We start from the raw sequence: 26,692 nt of genomic DNA on the forward strand, positions 1-26,692 counted from the left end.
GAGCACCTGTGAATTGGCCTTTGCTGTACCAGTTTTATGATTTGTCACCCAAGACTGAAGTTTACATTATCCTTAAGCAATGTGACTAAGTGGGAGGAAGGACTGTGGGCCAAGCTTTTCAAAGCTGTTTCGTGTAGCTCCACTGCACTCGGGCTAGCCAAGAATAGTGGAACTGTTGTAGCCCCAGAACACATAACACAGCTCTGGGAGTTGTCCTAATTGATGCTGAATTCCTATTAGTCACAAGGGTCTGTCCTGGCAGCCACAAAAAGCTGGAGTATAAAAGACATTCTGATCATTGACTTCTTTCCAGAATTACCTATTCCCATATAAGAGTTTGTGAGGAACAGGTGAAGCAGAGTCATTAATCCACCTCTATACCACCTACCACCTAAGGATTTCTGTTCCATTAAGAAAACTTTCCAGTGCCAAAATCTCCCTCAAGGTCCCTTGAGCTGTCAGAATAGCATAAAAAGACAAGAATAAGACTTTGCCCTTCCTCTTCAGCAGCTCTAAATACTTCCGCTGTATACATTTCTACAGAGGCTGCAAAGTGAGTAAGTAGAAATGGCATCATTAGTGCATCTAATTGATCTCAAAATATTGTTTGGCTAATCAGGGAAAGGTTTCATGTATAGTAGCTTCTGTAGCAGGGCCAGTTGAAGATATCTGGTACTATTAACCTTGCTCCACAGGTGTGATTTTCTCTGGGATTATGTTGTTTCTAATCAATGAGATGCTTTTCATGCTACTCAGGATGCATATGAGCATGATACACTCATCATCATTCTTTTATTACTTTTCTGATGGTTTGTCATGCAAATCAAATAGTGAACTGAAAGGGGCTGGCTGAGTCAGTGAATTCAGCCCCTGTTATCACAGGCAACTATGTCATATATGCCTTTATAAGTCACTTGACCCAAGAAAGTGCCTGAGCTCTACTGTAAAGACAGTTAGGAGGCTTTTCGCCTCCACAGCACCTACTAGAAGGGTGCTCCACAACCTTGTTGAGATACCTAAACACTAATTTCTGGTCTTAAATATATTCAGGAGAATTCAGACTCAGTTATTTTTGTCCTAATATTATGTATAAGAAGACAAAAGATCAGAAGGCCATCCATCCTAATATCTAGTCCTTGCCAATGGTCAACAGAGGATCATTAGGCTGGCGTATGGCAAGATGACAAGTATATAGCCTCTGTATTTCCAGGTTCCATGATTCTGAAGCTCAAGCTTCTTGTTAAGGATGTCCTTGCTCTCTCCTATGTGAGAGAATCTAACTACAGGAACAAGTTTTCCTTATGGCCTCATACTTATTTGTATATCCAGGTTTACTTCCTAGCTAGGGCAGAACACTTTGTGTTCCATTTTTCTCATGCTGCTCAGCAGAACTGACTGAAAAACTCACACCGCTGCCTGGAGAGAGAGGTCTCAGTTTACTTCTTTCCATATTCCTCCCTCTCCAACTACACTTACTCTTTGCTGGACAGTTTGTTCTTTTTTTTTAATTTTATTTTCTTCTTCTTGTTGTTGAATTTGTTTTTGGCCAAGTTAGAGAGCTGAATTTGCTGACTGCAGGCCTAGCATGAGGGAGTGTGAGGCTCCTTTTGGTAGCCATGAATTATTATATCTGCTGAAGCTGTAATATGAAATTTCAACCCTAATTACATGTTTCACAGAAAAGTCAACAGCTTTTTGTAATGTGCAATGATTTGTCATGGTAATAACAGCAAGCAATTTTTGCAATATTGTGCAATTTTATTAACAGACAACTTTAGGAATCCTTTATTCATTCAAATTTGGCAAAGCATTTAGACACATGAATTAAGTATTGCAGAGCTAATAAATGAGTACTCTGAAGAACAGGAATTAATTTACCCATGATTTAAATGGTTTGATGCCTCTGACTTAAGCTGTTCCATGATCAGTTGAACTGATGCAAGAGTTCACATAAAACAAAACAGGAAGGTTTCACCCTCGATTCCTTCTCCCCTATTCCTACTCTTTTTTCACTGTATGGTCCTGCTCCTTTCTCTGTGATAGTTCTGATGCTCATTGAACCCTTCTAATAAGCTGATTAAATTCACAAATTCATCAGAAACTGTACCAATTAGTCTTCTCCTAGGATGACATGGTGTATAGGCCCATGGGAAACTACAAGGTCTACAGCTTGTGTAAGAAGAAGTGTTGCCGACACAAGGGAGATAAACATCTTGTCCTTTTAGCAACAACGAACCGCAAAATTGGAATTTCCTGTCTCACGAAACTGAAAACTAAATTTCAGTATATTCCTAAATTTCCTGAGACATATGCCATACACTGTTACAATGCATTATCTGTGTAACAATGGAATTGTAAGCTGTTTCACTTCTTAGATATGTCAAATTGTTCCAATAATAAAACAATTTCGCAAGAAAAAGAAAAAGAAAAAGAAGAGATATGAAAAGGAAAAGGATACATTGCTATTAATTTAAAAATTCACCTTTCAATGGCTAAATTAGGAAAGTCTTTTATCTACCTAACTTTAAAAGTCTTTTATCTACCCTATTCTTGCATTATTTTTATTCCCCTTGTGGTGGAACTCAACTTATGCCTTCAGAGGAACATTGTTGTCCATACTTACTGGACTTCATATTCTAAGAGAAGATACAACACTATAAAGTATATTCTATCAGACGAGATAGAAAAAATCTCAATCATGCAAATAGAAGTTCATATTTAACTTAGAGACATAGTAACTAAATATGCATACATCTTTCATTAGGATGCAGTCTTGCATTACAACAGAGCTGATCTAATAGTATGCAGCCACTAGAAAACAAATACTTTTTAATAGCTTAATTTTCTGATATATCATCAAGCTGAATCAATTTTCCCTGCAGTTCTGCAATGCTAGATCTGACATAAGGGAAATGGTGGGATCGTAGTACATACACTAGAGAAGGGAGTTGGGTGGCAAGGACCCAGGAGCAGGACTAACTCTTTTAGTGTCAGACCACCCTTTCACCAGATTAAATGTAACATCATACTCCTCTCTAATGACAGTGTATACACACATGCCTTTCGTGCGTACCTTTAGCATACAGTTTGGTGGTTGCCACTTATGACCTGTTTGGGTTGCCCCCTTCTTTGTCCTGGTATTGCCTGTTACACAATTGTGTGAGGAACCAATTCAGGAAACCAAGCTGGTCAAAAAGAAACCCAACCAAAAAATGGTTAATTGATCAGTTTTCCACTGTGCCAGCTCCCTTAACTGCCACTGTATAGCAGTCTAAGTGTCAAGGGACCAAATGTAATTCCAAAAGAATTGAGGTTAAAATGTTGTGGAACCACATTTTCAAATGAAATATGCCTTCATTCACTTCTTTCTAAAATACAAAAAAAGGCCAAAAAGTTTTTTCCTTTTTGCTGTTCCTTTCCTAATTTATATTCCAGTTTAGCAATCTCAGAACTATTTAATTTGATCCTTCCAGTTTGTAGCTGACTCACTGAGGGAAAAGTATCATGAGACAGCAGAATAATCTAAAGACCTACTGCTGTCTATAGGCACTTTTCCCAACCCAATTCCCATTTGTCTTGTCCTCCTTTCTCCCTTGTACTGTCTTTGACACTCGTCTCATTCTTGTGTTGAGTTGATTCAGCTCACTAATGTGCTAAAGAAGGAAGTATCCAATGTACCTCCTGGGAGAAACCATCTTGATCTAAGTTGCTACATCTGGGCAGATGCTAGATGGATAGTATGACATGTAGCACTCAAAATTGTATCTCCCTTCTCTCTGTTACAGACCCTGAACTACATCATGTACATATGGGCACTTGCAGCACTATCTAACCACTCCACTGCAGACATGTACATGGCAGCCAGTACACAGGGGATACTCAAGTACTATTTTGCCCCTGCTCCAGATTTAGGGAAATGGATAAAAAGGTATAAGGAATGGCAGTACTTTTGTAGTTACGGGAAGTACTGCTATGGATCAACAATCCATGACTGAGATAAGGGAAAACCAGGAAGGTCACACCACCTCTGAGGCACAACCCCTTCTGTGTGCTGCTCTTCAGCTGGTGCTGCTGAGCTCTGCCCCTGGCTCAACTCGGGTTGTAAAAGCACAATCTAACCCACTGCCTTCTCACCAGGGAGTCATCAGCTTACTATAACATTGTAGCAGCTAAAAACTTGTGGTGGGTTTTTTTTTTTTTTTTTTTTTTTTACTCTCTTGAGAAATAAATTTAAAAGACAGCTCTGTTGTGCCAAGATTATTTTGGAGATGGTATTTTACTTGCATCCTACTCAACATGAAGACTCTTGTTTCTCAAAACCCCCTCTAGACCCAGAATACACACCGATGCATCTGCTCGTAAAAACATACAAAAAGCATAGTTCATAAAGATATTATCTCTCTTTTTATTTATTTATAGATTTACTTGGCGCTTACTGGCCTAATGCAGTTATTTTAGGGACATACTTAAATACAGTATTAATGGCCAACTTCTCTGAGAGAATTATTGGCATTGCTACAGTTACATTGTGCTTCCAACACATACATCTTTATTCTCTTCTATCCATAGCTTCTAAAAGCTAGCTCAAATACAAGTAAGAAAAAAAAGAAATGTAGAGGTTGAAATTTTCGTTTCTGTTTATTGTAAATGAAGACGTTAAATAGTGATTTTCCATACTTAAACTATCTCCCACTCATTTTACTACATGACCAAATACTAATAAAAGTAAACTTAGTTTTTTTCCTTTTTTTTAAAAAAAAAAACAACAAAAAAACCCAACAAAAAAAACCCAAAACAAAGTGGTTCCTTGCTCGTTTTATTTTAGGCATGTTGCATCCATGGTTAGAAATCAGGCATGACAGTGGTCTAACGCAAAATTTTTGTCCATGGAGAAATCAGGCATGACCATGTTCTACCCCTGAATGTGATCTTAATGTTTTATACCACTGACAAATCATTAACATCTGTTAATAACTCACCCAGCTGCTTTGTTAGATTGTTTTAAAAAAATATTATGTACACGATAGATGTCTCCGACTCGTAGCCTATGTAACCTCTCCCAGCTGCTTAATCCTTATTTAAAATATTACTCTAAAATGCATACATTTTTAAAAGTATCCCATTTCTTTGTCTCCAGACTACTTTTGTAACTGTGCTAACATCTGTTCACTTCCACTCCCCAATTCCCATCTTAAATACTTATTTTCAGTGTGTATTTTTCTTGTAAATAGAATCCCATGTACTTTCTCACCTCCTAGCCCTTCACTTTCTGCTTTCCGCTCTTGCTCTCATTCCACTCCATCCCTCATGGTTTCACTTGACTCATTATACTTTAAATACAGGATTGATACAGAGAAAAGATTGTTTAAAGAGCTTCTTTGATTATCTCACACTAATTTAGGTTTGGGAAAAAGAAAATGGGAGCATGCCATGCATCTACTGTGTCTAAAGTGAATTAACAAAGGGAAAGGGGAACTATGTACAGTAAAGGGAGTGTAGGTAGTTGTTAGGGATGAAACCGCATAATGGAAATATTGGAACATTAGAAAATACTTCCTGGCTGTGAGAAGCAGTAGGCTATGCAGGAGCCTCCCAAGGGAATTAGAGGGAGCTTGTCACCTGGCACACTTTAAAATAGGCTGGAAAAAAGCTGTGGTTTGAGGCCAAGCAGCTAACAGAAGCGGGGACTGAGGAGAGGAGCAGAGAGGAGTGGAGAGGAGAGGCTGCTGAACTCAGCACCTGGATGGGGATTTCCGAGTACTGGTACAGCAGTGGCAGGAAGCAGGACATGATGGACGCAGGCTGTAACACCTCATTTAGGAACTGGCTGTGATTTTAAGTGCTGGTTCTACTGAAGTGGTCTAAACTGCCTCCAATGCAGCCCTGGATAAAATGCTAGCAGTTCTGGTACCATTCCTCATTGCCATGAACTAGCAAATGAATAGATGAACAGATCTCCCATGTCCAAAATAAATAAATCAGATTCATAAATGATGTAGAGGATAGTCCACATGACATTGAGCGCTAAGACTCTTAACCTTATTTCTTTCTCACTATTAGAGTATAAGGGGTACTGAGGCAATTTACATAACTCAAAAAAGGTACATTACCATAAGTTATAGTAATTCTTTTTTTTTTTTTTTTGACAGCAATACAATGGCATATTCTGAGGCTGTGGATATCTAAACAAATAAAATAATTAAACACATCCATTGTGTTTAGTACAAACTATAGCACACACTATAATACTACAGGGTATTTTCTGTACAAATATGGCTATATTTTTCCAGATCTGTCAGCTGACCTGCATATCCAAAATGTTTCAAACTGAATTTCATTTTTGTCATGAAGATTTGGTCATGGTTTCTGACTCATGTAAATTCCTAATTATCTGTAGAAATCTTGAGATACTACAAAGAGAATCAAAGTGTTTCTACACTGTCTCTTATTTCTTTGGTAGGTTCTAACTAGAGAAGCAGCCAACAGTATGATCAGCATATTTTAGAGGGCATTTAGTCCTAGGTTCTCTCCCTTTTCTTCCTTTCCCCATCCAAGAGTGCAATGAAAAAAGACTTGTTCTGTCATATCTGTAACCCATGGCATGGTTCTTCCCCATAATTACAGTTCTGGAGCTCTTTTGTCACATTTGCCTGCTCTGCCTACAAGAGGGTTATTTGTAGCCTCATATTATGAAAGGAAATATTTTCATAAAATTCAGATAAAAACAAAAGGAAGGAAAAAAATTCAGAGCTTTTTTGGATAAAAACTGTGAGTGCACAATGTGCAACCCATGAAAGCACAAAATGCAGTCCACACCACCCTCTTGCAACTGCATCATGAGGACACAGCTAATGAACTGCAGGTTTTTCCAGTGCTAGAGAACTTAAATATGAAGAAACTTCACTTTCTCTACCAAGGCAGATGCTGTATCAGTACAACCAAATATGTACATTTATTTTTAAAACATGTGGCTACATAGATACAGATTATAGAAGGGAAACCCTCAGGCTCTTGTCATATTACAAGTTCTGCCTGCGTAGTTGCCAGGAAATGTTTACATGAACGTTGTAAGTACTAGAAATCCAAACACAGAAAGAATATTTTGCTATGGCATTAGAATGAAAGCAAAATGTAAATTAAAGGGACCTGAAATGAACTATTTTATCTCATTGTCCAAATTGGAGGAAAAGCAAAATAACAAGCATAAAATTATTAAGAGAACAAATGCATGTTTACATTTTGCAAATGTCCATAGTCAAAAGGATTGTCACTAGTAGGATGGATAAGATTCAATATATCTTTTAGTATGATTTCCATTTATTCCTCAGATGAGCTGCACAAGGAATCATCTGTAACGGTTCCACTAGACAGAGATGTGCTTGGGGTATGTAAAAGGACATATAGAAAGACACACCAAAACAAAAATCTCAAACAAAATTATATACTACATTTTGAAGAGGACTAAGGCCACTGCAAGTCAACTTTGATCCAGCTTCCTTCCAGAAACCCAAAACATACCTTCTGCATCTACTGGACTGAGAAGAAAATATGCAAGAAAACCATCACACGTTCCCTCTCGTCAGTCCTGGTTCTTGCTCAGGCATTCTTTCTCTTTCGCTCTCTGTGGGAGACTGTCCACTTGCTTCCTCTCCTGAAAAGCTCACCCCCTCATCTACTACTGCCTCTCTCCTCAATTCTCCTAAGACGGTCTCGACACTTGCTTCCTGCACATAGAGCCATTTCTCTTCCTTCTGGTGTAAAGGACTGGACAGCTGCACCCCTGTAGTATGTAGATAGCTAATTAGGCATCTGGAGTTTTCATTTATTCCATTTTATTCACCTAACAACCTCAGAAACAAGGAAAGGATTCTTTAAAAGGGAAATAGAGATTATTGTTCTATCTTAAGCACACTGAAGGTGGACATGACTTATTTGGTGGGTGTCAGAAATTCCAGGTTGTTACAGCTCATGAGTGACTCAAGAAACTGAGGGTAGTTTTGGTATGGCCAGTGAAACGGCACAGATAACATGTAACCCAAAGCATGGTATCATCATGCCATGCTGTCAAATGGAAATTATTATTTTATGTTATTTCAGTTGTTTAAAAAAGCACCTACTATTCATTAAAAAAACAAAAGTAAATGGCAGAATGCTTAATCGAAATTAAGGAAAAGCTAGAGAAAAGAGATCTCTGGCAGTCTGATTTGATGATGCACAAATTCAGCTTCTATCAAGGAAGGGATAAAATTAGTCTAAAATCAAGGAACAATATATGTTATAGTTTTTACAAAAATTTACACTGGTTTGAAATAGGGATATTATTAAGTAGTTCTGCCATTTGATCACAAATAACACAGTATCACATGAGGAGATGATGAAGCTGCCTTTATACAGTTCCTTTTATCCCAAAGGATCTTGACACTCTTTATAAAATATACATATGGTATGCCTATGAATACCAAAAAAAAGCACATAGGAACAGAAATCACTTTGACCAGCACTGCAAATCAGAGCATCTGTTTAACAGTGCACATCAATATTGTTCTTTAATTCAGGGAAGGATTTAAATTGGAATAGTATATCTAGCAGGAATTATTAGCCTGTGTGCCCTTATTAATTCCTAACAGATTGTACGTAGAAGGAAAACAAAGGGCAAATTACAGAGCCCTGGATCACATCCACATCCAAATTATTGTAAACTTGAGATAAGTTCTTATTATACAAAACTTGGATCTGTAAGGAAATATTCAAAGTATTTAAATGCTGAAATTCAAATGCCGAAACCGGAGTATAAGCTACAATATGTACACAAACCCTATGAACAATTGTGCCAAAGGCCACTGATAAATCAAGTAAAACTAATCCCAGAGAAAAGCCTTGACATTTGGTTGAAATAAGGACGTTGAGTTGGTCAGGGATTATTTTTACTAGGGTTTTTTTTTCCTCAATAAAAAAAAAAAATCTCAGGAAATTATCAGTTTCAATACATTTTTATACACTTCTTTTAGATGACAATGGATGTTGTTATCTTCATTTTTAAACCAAAACTTTTGTTTTCCTACTTCAAAATTACTTAAAAGTAGTGGAAAAGAAAAGAAGAAATGGAAGTGAAAAATTCCAAAATTCAAAATTAATTAATGAAGAGTTTCATTGGCCAAAACTCATTGTTTTTCTAACAGTCTTCTGAGAGTTCAACTGTTCATTCCAATACAGAATTGTTTAGTATCCTGATAATTTTCCCAGGACAGGAAGACTATTTTCTGCTTAAAACTGTTACGAATCTAACTAGAGCAGTTTGCACTAAGTAACATGAACTTAACATGGCCTGATTCGAACCAAGTGAGCTATGGTCATTTGGAAATAGTAACATTGTATAAGGACAATGAACTCTTCCTTAACCAACGTTTTTCAGAAACAGGCTCTACTACTGCTCACTCAAACAAAAAAGACCAGAAATCAAAGAGGAATTAATGATATAAAGGAAGTAGCTCTTGCAAAACAACAGATGGAATGAGATCGGAAACACATGTAGTAAGCTGAACTTTTTTAATAAGACCAAAATGACAGAATTGGAACAAAGGAACAAAATGGATAAACACGCACACAAATCAGCAGAACAGTTGCTAACTAGAAATGGGTCTGTAATGCAGAGTCCACATCTGGACTTAGATCCCAAATTATTTTCTAAATTTGGGGCTTTAAATCCATGATGTTGGTCTAGATTTTTGCAGAAAGAGTGGCTGTGGGATAATGACTGAGGTGACTTAAAAAATTGGAACTTATATTCACACTTTTAGGTAAGGCACAGCATTGAAGAAGCTCCCCAGGTGGAATGCGGCTGACATGTAAGGAATCCATTCCATGGGAGTTCCCTAGGCCTGCAACCTTAGATGTTGGTAACGCCAGGGGAACTTGGTGTGCTGACTCTAAGAGGCGCTGCTCAGAGGGTGGAGCGGTGTGGAGATGCTGCGGCCAGGCTCTGCAATAATAAGGGAACTTAAAGGTGTCATGGAACTGATAAGCTGCATATTTACTACTCTGGGCCAACAGCCTGCCACATTTTTGATGAAATGCTGTCCTTTTGGTGAACTTTGCTCATTATAACATCATTATAATACCAAAACACACCTCCATCCCAAAAGCTACCCGCCTCCAAGGTGCGACCACCCCTCACTGAGCTTGTGCACTGAATTTTTCTAGCTTATACCTTTAAAAGCGAAGCGAGAAAACTTTACACCAATCCTAAACAAAGGCATGTATGACTAGAGTCACTCAAGCTCCACTCGAAAGGTGAAAGATAGTATAAAATGGTTTCAGAGAAAGAGAATGTTAGGGAAGACACCATCGTGTACCACTCTGACGTTTGGGATCAGTCGACGGGCTGAGCCTCTCTTCCCCCCCATTGGAACGCCTTTGGGTAAGAGTTGAACACTTGGTTATATCAAGTGCCTCCGCAGAAAACTTAGAAATCTCTCTCTATATATAGAGTTGCTTTCTTATTTTTTAACGCGTTTGTGTCCGGCCGTGTTACTTATATTCTTGTCCGGCCGTGTTATATACTTGTTTGTGTCCGGCCGTGTTATTCATACTCATATTCTTGGTATTTGCATGTGCTTTGCAGACAGTGAATTTATCACCGGTAATCCAAAGAATCTGTGTGTCTGTTGCTCTAATAAACTGCACTCTTCACTGCTCTGGCCGTGACAGTTCCTTCAACACAACCAGGCTGGGGGGTGTAAAACTGATGCTGTCGCCTTAGCGAAAGCCCTGAACTAATAAGTGGCTATACACACAGTCCTTAGAAAATAAACCGTTGACCAAGTCTGAGACTAAGACTGGACCTAGCTGCACCTAGACTCCTCTCTGAGAAGGAGTTTAGAAAGCAAGGGGGTCCTGTCTGAACTTCGTGACTCAATGGGAGGGTTCCCCCCCCCAGCCACTCCTCAGACTCCTATTTGTATGCAACAGTAACTCTTAACGCAACAGTGGCAAACTGTAAAATCTCTATCATGACTAGATGAAAACTTCCTCCAAACTTTCTAAGGTGAATTATTGGCCTCATTTTTCTAATGCTGATATTCCAGATCACACATAAGATGGAAGCTCAGTTCACATGAAGATTCTGATCTAATGCTGAACTGTGCAACAAGGTGTTAAAGTAGAAGCAACGTGGACTGCACCTTCCCCAGATTCTGCCAAAGGTGAGAAACAGCTGTAAGAAAAAAACCAGGGAGGCCAAATAAATTGATGAGGAAAACAAGCTATAGTTATTAATTTATTCTCCTCATAAATTGAAGTAAATGCTTTTGAAAGAATGCCTCCTGGGTCTCTCTTAGGCATTGCTTTCCAAATTGCACACCCATCCCAATGGGAGGTTATGAAGACACAGTTATGTCTGAAAATAGAAGAGAATTGTTTAAATAAAGAGCAAAAAAATTTAAAATCATCTGGAACTGTCATTATTTGAATTAACCAGATGAGTACTAAAACACTGCCTGTTGAATATATGTTTAATTTGTTAGGACACAAGTTACCCTGATGATTCTCCTGATAAAATAATAAACTAGACTTTCTCCAAGTCCTTTAGATGGTAGTTGGCTTATGATAACATTTACCACTCTTCGAATACATTGTCTGGAAGTAAAAAAACCTTAATCCTCAAGTAGCATGAACTAATCTATCTCCACTGAAGTGAACACAGATTTGGAGCACAATTTTGTATGTCTGACATGAAAGAAACCATCTTTCTTTCAAGTATTTGTCTGAAAACATATAATGATGTCAAATTACTGCCAAAATGAAAGAGATAAGTAAAAGATTCATCTAATCCACATAACATTTTTCCTGTTCACAGGACTTTCAGTCACGAATCTTTTCAGACGTGTTATGTATTTGAAAGTTTTTGGTGATGTCTTTTTATTTTTTCTCTATTATTTGAAAGCACTTAATCATATTTTTTTTCATATGTGTTTTCTATTAAATTCTGTCACGTAGACAACTGTTAAAAAAAGTTACCTAACCATTCCCTAACTTACCATACCTAACTACATTTCCTACCATCTCCTAACTACACCATACCTAACTACATCATACCAAGTCACACCCAAAATTACTATTTCTGTAGTCAAATATGACTATATAATGGATGATTATTTACCCAAAATGACTATTTAATAGGAAATTACCATTTCCTAACTACACCATACCAAGTCACAGCCAAAATAACTATTTCTAGTTCAATATATGTTTCACAGTTTGAATACTTGCATGGGCAACTTTGAAATTTGTTTTCAAGAACAGTGGAGACACTAAAATTCAGCTGTAGAAATATTGGTGATAATCAATGAAAAAGAGAAAACACATGTAAAGGTAATCAACTTATAAACCTGAGGAAATATTAGCCAAAATTTTATTTCTAGTGATTGTTCTAATTTTGCAATATCACTCTTGGTTGCATGCATTTTTTGAGGCGTTAAAATGTAATAGCAAGGAAAATTACATGTTAGCGCACGTAGTTCAGAGGTTATCAAGCTCCTGAAAATGTCAGTTTTATGCCAGCAATGCAGTAGTAGGGAAATTAAAAAAATGAACAGTTTTTTTTCTGAAACTTCAAGCTGTTCAAGGCTATAGGACCACATCAGAACATAACGTGGAGCCATCAGACAGACCACAGTAACATCCTCCAGTTATCAGTCAGGCTTGCTTGACTGATCCCTCAAAGAACATTAGCTTTCCCTTGACTTCAGACAACTCCCTGTAATTCTCTCCCTTTCACTCACCAACTATACCTGTGAGCTGTTGCACAAGTATTAATTTTCCAACAATAACACGTTATTAAGTTCTGAATTTTGTACATTTGCTTAAGCCAAAACATATGCCACTAGGACACAAAGGATAAACTCTAGCTGGAAAAGCACTTTACTGTTTTTAATTTTAAAGTAATATATATGACAATGTCTTGTCCTGTGTATCATGATCTAGCATACCCTTTTGTCACCCTTTGGTAAGTCTGATAGATGTAAATGACATTACAGCCTGCATTACACTTAAGACCCAAAAAAGGGTCCAAAATAAGCACAAACAATTCTTTATCCAGACTAAGACACTTTTCTCCTCACTTTCCAGCAAAGAAAGACCATCTAGGTTTCTTAATTAAAAAGTAGACCTTCTGTGTCTTGACTGTATGTGTACCAGAAAACTCTTACTTGCTACTGCTCTCCCTGCTCATACACAGGCATGCACATAAACTCTTACCAAATTCTGTGAAACTTGTATTTAGGAGGACAAGAACAGAGATTCAGTACTTTATTTAATCTACAGATGGCTAAATTAATCATAAGGGTAACTGATAAATAAAACAGCTAACAGAGTCTCTGTTATACTGAGACATTAAAAGTTTAGCACAATTTTTTTAAAAAAATTTTCTCTCATCGGAAACTATACCAATATATCATGTAATTGAGAAAAGAGCTTTATTTCAATGAATAAGTGGGATTCATAGAGCTAAAAAAATGGCTCATAGCTATCTCCATCTAGCTAGCTCACTCACATGAATTTCTTAAAGTAATGGTCTTTGGTGTTCTAATAGATAACAAAATAAAATTATTTTCAAATGTACATGTAGAAAAAACCACTCCATTAAGCATTTGACTTGTCTATAGTTCATAAAAATGTATTTTTATATATAAATATTGTTCCTCCCTTGATGTGAGAAGATAAACAAGTCTAGCATTGTTACTGTAGAATAATATAAAATTACTAAACACAGAAAAGATATTGCAAAATGTTGTCACAAAAGAGCCAAACCATTTTCCAGGGTTTCAAAATAATCTCTGACAGGAACTTTCTTTTCTCCAATTTTTTATTAAAAACATACACATACACAAAAAAAAAAAAAAAATCAATGAAGCAAAGATGCTAAGCCACCAGTCCACTAGATGTGAGCTTTTGGCATCTTCCCTAAACTCCTTCAGAATGCTAACTTAGATCAAATAAGATACCACTAATTTGAAAAGGCCACCAGACTCTTTCCACCAAACAAACACTTTATAGAAAAAAGGCAGGAAACTCAAAACACCATAAAAATTAAGCAACAAATAGTAGTTTTATACATCCTTTCACCTAACCATAAGGAAAAAAAACCCAAACGAACCACCAAAACTGTAATAGTTGGAAGAGATTAGGAAGTGACAGATTATCAATACCATGTTGGAAAAGAGTAAGTGCACTGCAGTACTTAGAGGCATTGCAACAAAGCAGTAAAGTAAATGCAAATGTATTAGAAAACATTCTAAATCCAAAGTTCAGAATTAAAAATAATGTTTCATTTGAAATTCTCCAAGGCCAAAGAATCAAAGAATTAATCAAAGAATTAATCTGCTATAGTAAATTTGGACCATTACAAAATGAAAGGAAGTGGCCTGATGTTAGGAACATAGAATGGAATGATGGATGAGATCAAAGGATATTCTATTCTTGGTTTTGTCATTGGCTTTCAAAATGTAAGTATTTTCAAGTACTAACATCTGCTAAGATCAGCAGAAAAGTTACTGCAAAATCTGTGTAATATCTCTGAATACATCTGCATCAACAAAACACAGAAAAACACAGAAATCACTTGGGTGCTGCCCACTTCTGCAAAGAGTTGCAGCTAACTCAATAGAAGAGCTGAGTTAACTCAACTTCATGTGAAGTTTCTTCAAATGAAGGAATTTGCTTAGTGGCTTTTTTACTTGATTCAACCCCTTGGTTTCACCATGATCCATAATCTGATGTCTCCTGCACACCTACCATTCTTTCATTTTTTCCTGCTTTATTCTTTAATTCCACTGTTTATGGACTCAGATTTCACATTTAAAGGGTTCCTAATATTTATTACATTTTTTTTTAATATTGATACAGCTTCACAAACATCACTGTACACTCTTTAATTCTTTCCATTTCTGGATCTCAGATCTGATTAGCATTTTCACTACTAAAAGTATGACAAAACCAGTAAAATCTGGACTAGAAATGGGGAAATCTTTCCTTGTATTCTGAGAGTCCACTGTATGTGCGGTTCCTATCAGAAAGCTGAAAGTACATCTGTTGATTGCCAGTTTATCAGAAGAGATGTGCAATTAATGCTTTTTATGATATATGATATATGATATGTGGCATGTCCTAAATGATGAATGATTTTAAGGATATGTATTAAGTTCTTTCAATCAAGACTGGAGGCATGAGGATGTGTAGGATGACAACCTCAAAGGCACCAAAGACATGAGAAGTAAATCACTGATGCTGCATTTATGCTACAGAAGAACATGACTCCTGGTTTAGTACAAAGAGGAAAACAGGAAGAGGTAAAACCAAAAGCTTGAGAGCTATAGGTGAGTCATAGCACAGCCTGCCAAAATGAAGTCACTAAAGCACATCCCATGAGGACCACATGACAGCAGAGCAAGACAGATTTTTTTCTTTTGAAGTTGTTCTTGTACGTTTTGCTTGTACCCTGTTGTTTCTGAGTCTTTAACTTTAATCTTTTTATGTGAATCTTGTTTAAATAGCAAGGTCTCAGTGGTACTTGGAGGGGCAGAGAGGACCCTTGGAACTACCAGGTGTATTGGCTCTATATGAACCAACATATTCCATATTATGAAGGCATACAGAAGAATTGCCTGAGCAAACTCCAAGCCCCAAGAAGTACCTACAGCACCTCAGCAGCAGTTAATGTGGATGGAGCGTGCATTACCATCCTCCGGTGTTGGGCAATCACCACAGACAGATGGCCTCCTTCTGCAAAATGCAAGCTGCAGAAAAGTGTATCTCAAGGTCTTAGGCAAACCCCAGAACGTGATTTAAACAGAAGCCAAAAATACTTCTGTAACGAGCTCACACGTTGGCTAAGTGGAACTAGAATCTCAAGTCATAATTGACTGCTTCAAGCATATTCCAGAGACCACAGCTGTCCTCACCATTTGTTTGGGGCTGATACATGTCCCAGTGAAGCTTTTTTGCCTAAATGACTGCGACCTAGATAGAGCTCCAGGAGCAGTACATGGTAATTATTGGCATTGCATGTAACACACAAGGCATAAAAAGTTTTCTCCTCCTTATTGTATGCTTCTGCATTCTGGTTTGCTTTTCATGTATGGTAATTCTCACTTATGAATTGATATGAAAACTAAAAAGCATAGAAAAGCAAAAAGATAGCCAAGAAACTAGAAACCCAACTGTTCTTTTTCCATCTCAATAATCAACATTAAAAAAACCTAATCTGACCAAATTTTCCAGGTCACCGAGTCATTTATACTCATATAAGCACAAATATTCAGAAAAGAAAATTGAGACAGATAAAAAGATAAAAGAAGATAAAAGCATGAAGTTACTTAGCTTACAGAGAGAATATGGAACACCTTATTTTATTATTTTTATCAGGTCTCAAAAATCTGTGAAAATTATTTTCGAGGCAGTATGGTATTTCCCAGTTACATATAAAAGCATTACTGCAGATGATACATATAGTAAGTGAAATTAACTATAGCCCTCTTCATGTTATAGGATTTTGTTACAACATTCAAAATACATGTCATAAAACAGATTTAACACCTTTAGATGACCTCTAATCAGAAATATGTCATGCTATTCAAATTCCATCTGTCAAATGCTGTAGATACAGGTAAGTAAATATAAATGCCATTAAAGGCACAAGTTATCTTACTTGGAGAAGTTCGAGCATTTTATTTTTTGACAGCTCCTAATTTGGATATCTTCCAGTGTCAACAAAACCTGTTCAAGCAGAATCTTACCTTGTTTTCACTACATCAAGGGGATGCATCAGGCAAATTTCTACAAGACCTATAAAATAATCATAAAAAAAGGCCTAATAAACATTTGTACAAATAGTAGCTTAATTTTCATTTACTCTAAAAGTTTTTGAAGTTTGAAAAGTAAGGTAAAAACCTAAACATATCATTGATGATACAGCACTTCTATACCTCATACATTAAACACACACTTCTGTAGTATATTGGAACCGTTAGGGATTTTAGACAGTAAATGGTGCTAGTTGCTCATTATAGTGGGGAAAGTGAGGACTTAAGCTATGTGATCAATTTAATCATAGTTTTTGCTCAGTTTTCTGACTTAAGAACATATCGGGAATATTTGACTGGCATCATAAATAAATACATTAAGTCTTGCTGAAAGTAGTGAAGGAAGGCAGTTCAGGTTGGCACTGGCTTCTTTGTCACATAAGACTAATCCCTAAAGACACTGCTATTATGCAAGACAGTGCTCAGGGCTCAGACAAATTTGATGTTAAAATGACAGCTGATTCCTGAGCTGGCTATCTGAGCTGCAGCCTGACGGGTTCTTCATCCTGTCCAGCTCTGTGCTGATGCTGATGCGTAGTCCTGGCTTTTCCCCTTCCTGCTCCACTGCTCATCATGAGCACTTAAATTCACGTGCTAGGGACCTTCCACGTCCAAGAATGGAGGGTGTGAATAGCAAGGGAGGAATGCCAAGAAAGAAGAGATCTGGAAGATCCTGAACGCACCTGCCACCACCAGCTTCAAAGTTGGTTTTGTTACTTTTTTCCACCCACCTGACTCCTCATGAAAAGTCCACAAGTTTACCACCCACATTTTGCCAATGCTCCCCGGCATACGTCGCCTGGGGAGAACTTTCAGAGCTTCTCTATATTTGCTTAAATTTTCTAGGCTTGCCTACTCCTCTGTCCATTTCGTGTATCACCCTCATTCCAAACAGCAAACATACAATAAAGAGATGTATTTATCAGGATCACAGTAAAAGTGTATTTTTGAGATCTGTCAATGTGCAGAGAAAATAAACACAACCACACAAATCTTAAAGGATTTTGAAATACTGAGAAAATATGTATCTGTATGTCCAAGATAATAGATTATCATGTTTTTGAACTTTCTGTGCTCTGGTTTATTAAGGCTCTTAAGCATCCATGGTCTCTTTTTACCCAGAATAATAAATTTAATGCTACAACATGCAAAAACAGTTTGTGAAGACAAGACTTACTATAAAGTTTGAATGCATTTATTTCATCTATTTATTATTATAGCAAAAATAATTACAAACCTTTTGTAATACAGAATATGTCTTTTGGTCATTTTGGCTAAACTTCTAAAAATCTTAATTCAGGAAAGTATTCTTATTCAAGTTAAAATATCTGCAAACTCCTTTCTTTATGCATACCATACAGTCCCACTGAAATTAAGTACATGCTTATGTTCCACTAGATGTTCTCCTTGTTCAGATATCGCTGTCTTAAGGTCCAGAACCTGTCCTCTTATTTTAATGGCACAGAATATGGCTGAGCTCAGGTGTCATTAAAGCTAACAGTCTCTAATACCAAAACCAATTCATTACATGATAGGCTACTCAACTACTTTCTCTTTCTAAGCAAAGCAAAGAAATTAACACACAGTGAAAATCCCATTTTGAAATGTTCCACACACAAACTACTGAACTACTGGAATTTGCATTTGGCCCTATTCTTTGGCAGACTTGATGCAGAGACTCTTGGTGGGCTTCATGCAGGAACCAGGCTCTGCCTGGGCAGTGTACAGTGCAGTGTCAGAAACTTGAGTTCTTTTTTTTCATTATGGAATATAAATCTAAGGAAGGCTTAAAGTTTCAAATTTCAATAATTTTAGCACTAATAAGTTTAGTGTTTCAAGTAGAACAGAAAAACTGTGGGGGTTTTTAAGTTTATATAAGAAAGAATCAAATTCCAAAGCATTATCTACTTTCTATTTCAAATTTATCCAAACTTTCTGAGTAATACAGGTACTTACCTAAGTAAGCCTTTTACACTGAACCAAAGCACTAGCAGAGGGAAAATTCTCATTATAGTCAAAGGAGAATTAGCCAGTAAAAGCAACAGAGTTTTTAGCTCAGCCTATAATAAATACCTATATTTAAAAATAACCATTTCTTTTCTGCTTGATATGCTTTACATATCGAATACATATATTATTAATAATTGATATATATTTCTCTTAAGGAAGAATAATCTATTCATATAACAACAAAGGACTGCAAAAGTTTTTGTACACTAACACAAGTAATTTTTGGAGTTAGTAACAGAAAGAGGGCATAAACTGTAATGCTAACATTCTCAACTAAATGTATCTGAACAGAAGTTTACATGAAAGTTTACGAAGATGTTAAAATGTTTAAACTGAATTCCTAACATAAAATACTTGCTGAGAATTCTAATTTAACAGATACAATTTTCCTACTTTTCAATCATTCCACTCTAATATATGAAGCTTGCAAAACATAAAACTGGCCAGGTAACCCCTTACATCCAGCTTCCTGACATTGTGTTTGAACGACAGTATCAAGTTAATATTTATGACCTTTGTTTTGTTGTATTTTCTTTCCACTCCATGCAACATTGTTTTGTTTTTCAGTTCTGGATAACAGGAAGACAACACAGGTGATATCAGCCAAAGAATATTAATATTAGTAGTAAGGAGAATCATTCAAAATCATGCAATTTAATATTTGTTGTATTTTTTCTAGAAAGCAAAAGCTGTCATTATTTCTGAACAGGTATATTTATTGCTATAATTATTGCCCAGAAATGACTTCTATTTTACTAAAATAAGGCCAAATCACATGTCACATCAGGGAACACAGACTATAAGTTTTCTATCCTGATTCTGTCCCAAAACCTATAAACTACTCCAACAGCTGCCAACAGGTGCTTTGCAAGTGGAGCTGCAGTCGAGTGTTTCAGTGCTGGCAGGGGGCATAGCCTATGAGTTTTTTCCTTTCCAACCACCCTCCTTTTCCAACTTCTCCTCCCCACTCCTCCCCCGCCTCTGTTTTTGATCTTCTATTCCATCTTTTTTTGGCAGATAGAGCCTACAGTAGGGGGCCAAGCATGGGGCCAGGGGTTATTCACCCTATTCTGTTTTTGCAGCATTAATGTCCATTTTGGGAGAAAACTGTACAGTGCCAGAATTTGGCTCTATTTTCTTGGTCCTCATAGGATAATTTTTAATTCAGGCATTTTTCCAGCAACTGAATCAGATGAATTCCAAGGTCCTTGGCAAGACCTCTGTTTTGATAACTTCAGGATTCTATTGGTTATCTGGCTTTCTCAGTCTTTTCTTTGTCTCATCATTTAATTACGCACTAGATTTTAAACAGTGTATAGTTACTTGATTTCACCAGACAGAACTCTTCAAAAGATGCTGAGATTATGACACAGCTCTCTGAAGAGCACCAAAGAAGCGCACACTGTGCAAGACACTAATGGAACAGCTACAAACACAAGCTACATTTTTCCATTTACTATAGTAGTCATGCAAATCATTGCAACATCCTACTTGATAGCCTGCCCAAGAAAGTGTGGTGGCTCTGCTAAGTTACAAGCACTCTGAGATGTGCTCAATAAAATAAAATATATTGCTCTTTCTGTAGTTAATGTTCATCAGCTTTGTGACAAATTCAATTAGCACTATGAAAATCTAATTTGCTGAACAGCTATATCAGGGTGCAATATATTTTAACTTGTCACACTGTAAAGACTACTGTTTACAAACTTTATTTTCATGATAAAGTAGTTAACATAGCTACAGATAGATTGTCCAAAAACATATTCTAATCGTCCCATTGGGTCTCCTTGGTGATGTCACATGCGAACTAACCCAGAGTGATTTATGATAGCCTAATTATGTTCAAAACAACTCAGATCCAACTAGCTGAACAAGAGCCCAAAGGAAATATAGGAAAGAACAATTACTAGGTCAGTCCAACATTTGTTGTCTTCTGGGTGGGAAAACATTCCTTGTGAAAACTGGATACTAACCATAAAACAAGACATAATCAAAATCTCTGTGTTGAGGAAATAACCAGCTGTCATCATTGACATCCTCTGAGTGTACACAAGTGGAATATCAACAACCGAGAAGGGAGTCCGGAATTCTATTATGTAAAACATTCTGCTCATTTACTGAGCCCATGGAGGGAATAAAATGACAGAAAATACTGACCCCCAAACCGACCCTCCTCAGTAGAGCATTTTCCCTTGTCCAACTAATATCTTCTGTTTTCAAATTGTTTCCCATTATGGATTACATTACATTACCCTCTACAAGATTCACACTTAAAATTTCAAACTGGCAATCTTCATATACATCTCTTCAATGCAAACATTTTGGTGACTGGTGGGTATTTTGAATTCCTTTGCTCTTTGTTCCTCTATTCCATCACACACACAAATCTTGTATCAATAATCATACAACATGGCCTGAGAATACTATGACTCTGTTTAAAATGTGCTCTAATTATCCATCTGGCAAAAAGTGAAAGTTGGAGATTTCAGCAGCACAGGATTATAGCTCTCCTCATCTCCCCAAGTGTTTCCATACTTCGTCTATTCACTGAATAGGGAGAAAAAGAATGAAATCTAGTGAACAGTACTTGCTAAATAGCACAGATAAAAATAGAATCATTGTGGCTTTGGTCCTCCTTAGGAGACAAATTCTTGCCTTCAGCTCTTCTTCAACCCTCAAAGCTATGAACTGAAAAGTATGAAGTGCCTGTGACACACACTGATTTGTCTTTCAAAGAAACCTGAGTAGCTCACCCTCTACATGTTTTCTGCATAATACACCCTGAACACAGATTCCAACACAGATTCAAGAGATGTAGAGCATGATCCATGTGTTAGCTCAGACAACCCCCTACAGCGTAGAAGTCATTATGCACCCTCCTCCCCTTGTGTTACTCATTTCCCTGGAATAACACAGTCACTGGAGAAACACAACAGAAAGGAGACTGGTCATAGAAAATGTGGCAATAAACACATCAGGCACTGTACATTGTATAGCTGGAACAGTTGGTATTTCTTTTGGCTTTTACATAGATATAGTTACAATGTAAGAAATGATCATAAATATTTTATGCGTACTATGCATTTCCTTCTGAGATTATATGTCTGACAGAAAGAATCTTGTGTTGATCTTTGTATTGTAATAAAAACAATGACAAATTCCTCTTAAATCTCCTTGTCTGTTGGCTAAAACACTTTATTTGACAAGATGAAGCACGGAACCTCTTCCTGATTGTAACAGCATTATTTGAAGAGTAATCAATGCCTGGAAAAAGTATGCCTGCAGTCAATTCTACACAGGCTTATTTCTATTAGCCTGCTGTCCCACTCCATCTTCACAGACACATAACGCTTTTACCTGCTCTGTAAGGGTACATCTTCCTCAGAAAAGGCCACAAAATGCTAGGTTCACTGTGATATGTGTGGCAGCCAAGGCCCAGTCCTCTCCTAGGGAGGCAGTCACACATTGTGCCTGTCTCAATTGTCATATGTGTCAAGTAGGCTCCAAGGAAAACTATACAGCAGTATGCATGGACTATGCTGGAAAAGATCTACATATTAGCCTTCACTTAAGAAAGTGACACTTATTTTAACTCTTGCCCAGGATTCTATTTAGCGATGTGCTATGGGATTAACTAATGGTACCCTGGAGCTCCTCACAAACATTAATTAACCTTTTAGGTAATGAGCCAAATCAATGCTTTCCTTAGAAAATGTGGAGAAATGGAAAATTACTCCAAAAAGTACTCCATAATGGCAATGCTGCATTCATGAGTCATTCTTCCTTAGAGACCTTGTCTACACTGAGAAAATATACTAGAAAACATGTTAATTAAACAAGATGTTGGATATGATTTTTCCCTTGGTGTGGACAAGGATGTCTGTGTTTAAAAATGTGTTAGCTGATCACAGTTAATCCCAGGAGGAGCTCTTGGTTTACCATCTTACCTTACGCATTTTAGAAGGCTTTTCATGCCTACAGGAGGAGCTGGGTCATGCTCAACATCTTGTTAGGTAACAGTGTTCCTTAATAGATGCAACCTGTCAGTGTAGCATTGCTATCTGGAAACCGAGGAATAACAGGGTTGGGAACAGTGATTATCTGGCTTTCAAAAAACCCCAGGACTTCAGCACAGATGGAAATTTCTGATGTTTGGCCTGTAGCATTTCAGCTGAAAGTGATCAGCATTCTTGGAGCTCTCTTCATGAATGCAATTCAGCCTGTGTTGAATTCATAAAGGCTCCTTGACTGTATAGCAAACTAGCATTTGAGCTTCAAGGTTTCAAGTAAACGTTACTCAAGTGCTGGAGAATCACATCCTAGATGTGTGGAAGACAGGAGCTGGAAATGGGTGTTTTGGGCAGCATGTTATCTAGACTGGCTGTTGCTCAGCTGTAAATACCCTTCAGCTTCACAAGCCCCAATCCAGGGACCTAGAAATGTGCTTATGCTCAATACTCACATCAGACAGTTCAAACTGCTCATCTTTGGTGCTGACAATGCTTACCTAGTATCTGCATGGTTTCACCGCTCCCTGCCCAGCTAAAGAAAGCATTATTACTACCAGATGGTAAACTGTTCAGTTCTATTGCAAATACAAGAGAAAAGTAATTATATTCTATTATTTTTGCTGAGCTTGAAAACTGGGTTACAGCAGTTAAGTGAATAAAAACAGAAAATGGTATGGATCTTCTTAAATAGTCATGCCATGAATACAAGATACTCAAACCTAAGTTGTGATTATACCTGGGCATACATGCATAAACCTTTATATGCGTTTATAGCCTTTGAAAGGGCAAATTGCACCTTGTGATAGTACATGCATGTACAAGTATTGAGAGGTTATTGTAGTAATAAACCAACATTTGCAATGCGGCATTTGTCAATAAGGAACGTATTGTGAAGGTCTTAATGTTTGTCTTGATGCCCCAGGTACTTTGTCAAAAAAATGAAAAAATAAAGGTTGTTAAAAAAACTAAGATTATTCTTATATTTTAGTTCCCTTTTTGACTTATTTTTATTGGATCTTTAAATTGAAGATAAATGGTCCTATCAAGCTACTGTATTTCCGTTTCACAGTAGTTCTACCATAGTATGGGTTGTTTTTTGTTTTTTTTTTTTAATCTAACACACAGTCAGGCTGATACATGTAGATTCAATGTGAGTGGAACAGGTGTAAGTATGGTAGCCAAAACTATAGGTCCTCAATTCACAATATGTACCTATCTTATATTTAGCAGAATTCTGTAATAATGTACCAATTTATTTCTTGGCTCTGGGTAAAAAATATCTAGCTTTAATGTTTAAAGTATGTATGCAAACTACTCTAAATTTAGCACAAATTCATTCATTGTTTGCTTTTCACCATGTTTTTGGCACAATGAGCCAAATGAGTATATTATGCTCATGCTGCCAGCAATAACCACATCTTTATACTTACTGTTGCCTAGAATACAGCTCAGTGAATCTTTTAATGTGCTTCGATTAAACTGCTCAAAGCTCATTTACATTCTCTGAGTGTTGTTTGCTGAGTAAAAACAAAGGCCATCTTCCAGTTTAATTTGAATTTTTTATTTGCTGCTTATTTTAAAATGAAAAAATTAAGTCCTTGGTTCATAAACCTACTAACTTGATTAACCTCATGTCTATGACTTACTGCAGAAATACTTATATATCTGCCTTTAGGCAAATCTATGACAATTTGGAGGATCAAGTTAGTTTTAAATTATGTACAGTTCAATACATCTGCAGTAAGACTATGAAGAAATGTCAAGTCACCCAGGAAAAATCAGTGTTTAGTCACAGAGGATCTTCTACTACATGTACATCTCTTTGGAAAAAAGGTTATTCCAGACTCCAACAGCATACAGTACTTTCATAGGCAAGCAATTCCAACTGCACTACCCACATAGAGTCTTTTTGAGGTAAAATGCCATGTAGAAATGTTTTTTGTATGGTAAGACCTATGAAATTTGCATTTATGTCAAATGGCAGTCAAAAAGGCATTTATAGTCAAAAAGGCAGTCGACACGACCATTTTAAAATTCCAGACTTTTCACACCTTTACTTGATTTTAAAATACCAAAGCTGTTCCAGTGGAGCTGAATACCATGGAGAGTTTGATTAAGCAGTGAAACAATGCAACATTTAGGTACCGACACAAAAGATAATGGAGCAAAACACAGCACACAACATTAAAAAGAACAAATATTTTCTCTACATTCTTAAATATTATTGAAGCAATATGGCATGTATCTCCAGAATTTACCATTTAGAATGTTACAGGAATTTGCTTCACCTTAATTTTCATTCCAATTATAATAATAATTAAAAAATTAAGATATCAAACAATTCTCAAAAAATATACTGAGTTGGACTCACAAATATTTCTCGGCAAAGTCACTTTTTCCAAAATGACTAGCAATAAAGAGTTGTTTATATAGCTAACTGATTTTTTTTCTTTACTTAGTCTTTCTACATCCTTTACTGATGTTGCATTGACATTAAAATTTGGACTTATAAAATAAACACTTGCAATTTACAAACTTAAGTATCTGAGTCTCTAGACACAAGTGAAAGGCTATATATTGTGTAAATTCTCCATAAATTCTTCAGCAAGTATTACGTGCTATTATGTCACTCACATATGACATATTCTTTCTATCATGTGTGTCTGAAAAGGAAGTTTTTTAAAACACGATTGAAGGGACCACTGAGGTCAGCACTGGGTTACACGATGTTTGTGCCACTACAGCTTTAGATATTTCAATGCATATTGAATCAATATTCCTGCAATGAAAATGTGTAACCTATATTTTCTTTGCCATTATAGTAAAATGCTTCTCAATAAACTTGTTTTCATAAGAAGTTTGCCCATTCATATGTCCCAGAGCTGTTGTAATCTTCATTGCTAATGCTGATCTAAGAGCATGGACATTATTCTATTTCTTGACACATTTAAAGTTCTCTAATGAATAAAGCAAACAGCTTATGGCTGCTTGGACTGTCACTCGATTGCCCCGGAGGGCTTTAATGTCTTTAAAATAGGCCTCCTAGTTTGTATTTAACTACCTTGTCCACAGAGGTCTGAGGGGTAGAGCAGATCAAAGATGTGCTGGAAACATAAAAAGCAGCTGTCCTTCATTTACCTTTTAATTAGCTACATCTGACCAGATTCTTTACGGCCTCTTTGTCACACGTTCAACAGTCTATAAGCCTTCTGACCGGTCCTTAAGGACTGTACCGTTACAAGAGTTTCCACAAAATGCAAATTTAAAATATTAAATACAGGACTTCAAAAAAATCTTTGGTCTCACTATGGAAATACTACCTGAGGCCATATTATTTTGGTTTTATCTGCAAAAGCTACAAATTGCTCAGTATTTGGAGAGTCAAAATGGAATGGTTCCTGAGCTTAGATTTAGTTATTTATGGTTCTTTGTGTACTAGTCAACATTGCAATGAGTAAATATCACACAACAAGGAATCCTAAAGAAAGCTGAAAGGCAAGCAAGCACCTTTGGCTAGCACAGTATGCTGCACTTCCAGGAGCTGTGGCACTCTTTATAAAGAAAGTCACATACCTGCCCTCCCCAGTACCCTTTTTTTTACATAGATCCCATTACTTAGAGACCTCTCTACTTAGCACAGAATGCACACCAATTTCCAGTAGGATTTTGACTAAGGAGAAAGTTCTGTCATTGCTGCAGGATCAATAAGCAGTCCTTGTACGCTACAGCCCAGTAGCGAGGGCTGCACTAAATGCTTGTATCATCAAACTAAGGCCCTTATGGAACAAAAAAGCTGTTTAACAGAGCAGCTAGAGT

The 26,692-nt window shown here is 36.8% G+C and overlaps 1 protein-coding gene across 6 annotated transcripts in view; it reads right to left on the reverse strand.

Annotated features, from left to right (window-relative positions):
- Positions 1-26,692, reverse strand: part of SLC25A21 (solute carrier family 25 member 21) — a 272,979-nt gene that overhangs the window by 100,087 nt on the left and 146,200 nt on the right. For all 6 annotated transcript variants that reach the window (XM_072864533.1, XM_072864537.1, XM_072864534.1 and 3 more), the window contains one exon: positions 16,791-16,839. In XM_072864533.1, the coding sequence (XP_072720634.1) occupies positions 16,791-16,839 (49 nt within the window). The remainder of the gene's footprint in view (positions 1-16,790; positions 16,840-26,692) is intronic.

Source organism: Ciconia boyciana, chromosome 6 (assembly GCF_034638445.1).
Source record: "Ciconia boyciana chromosome 6, ASM3463844v1, whole genome shotgun sequence".
In the NCBI taxonomy this organism is placed as follows: Eukaryota; Metazoa; Chordata; class Aves; order Ciconiiformes; family Ciconiidae; genus Ciconia; species Ciconia boyciana.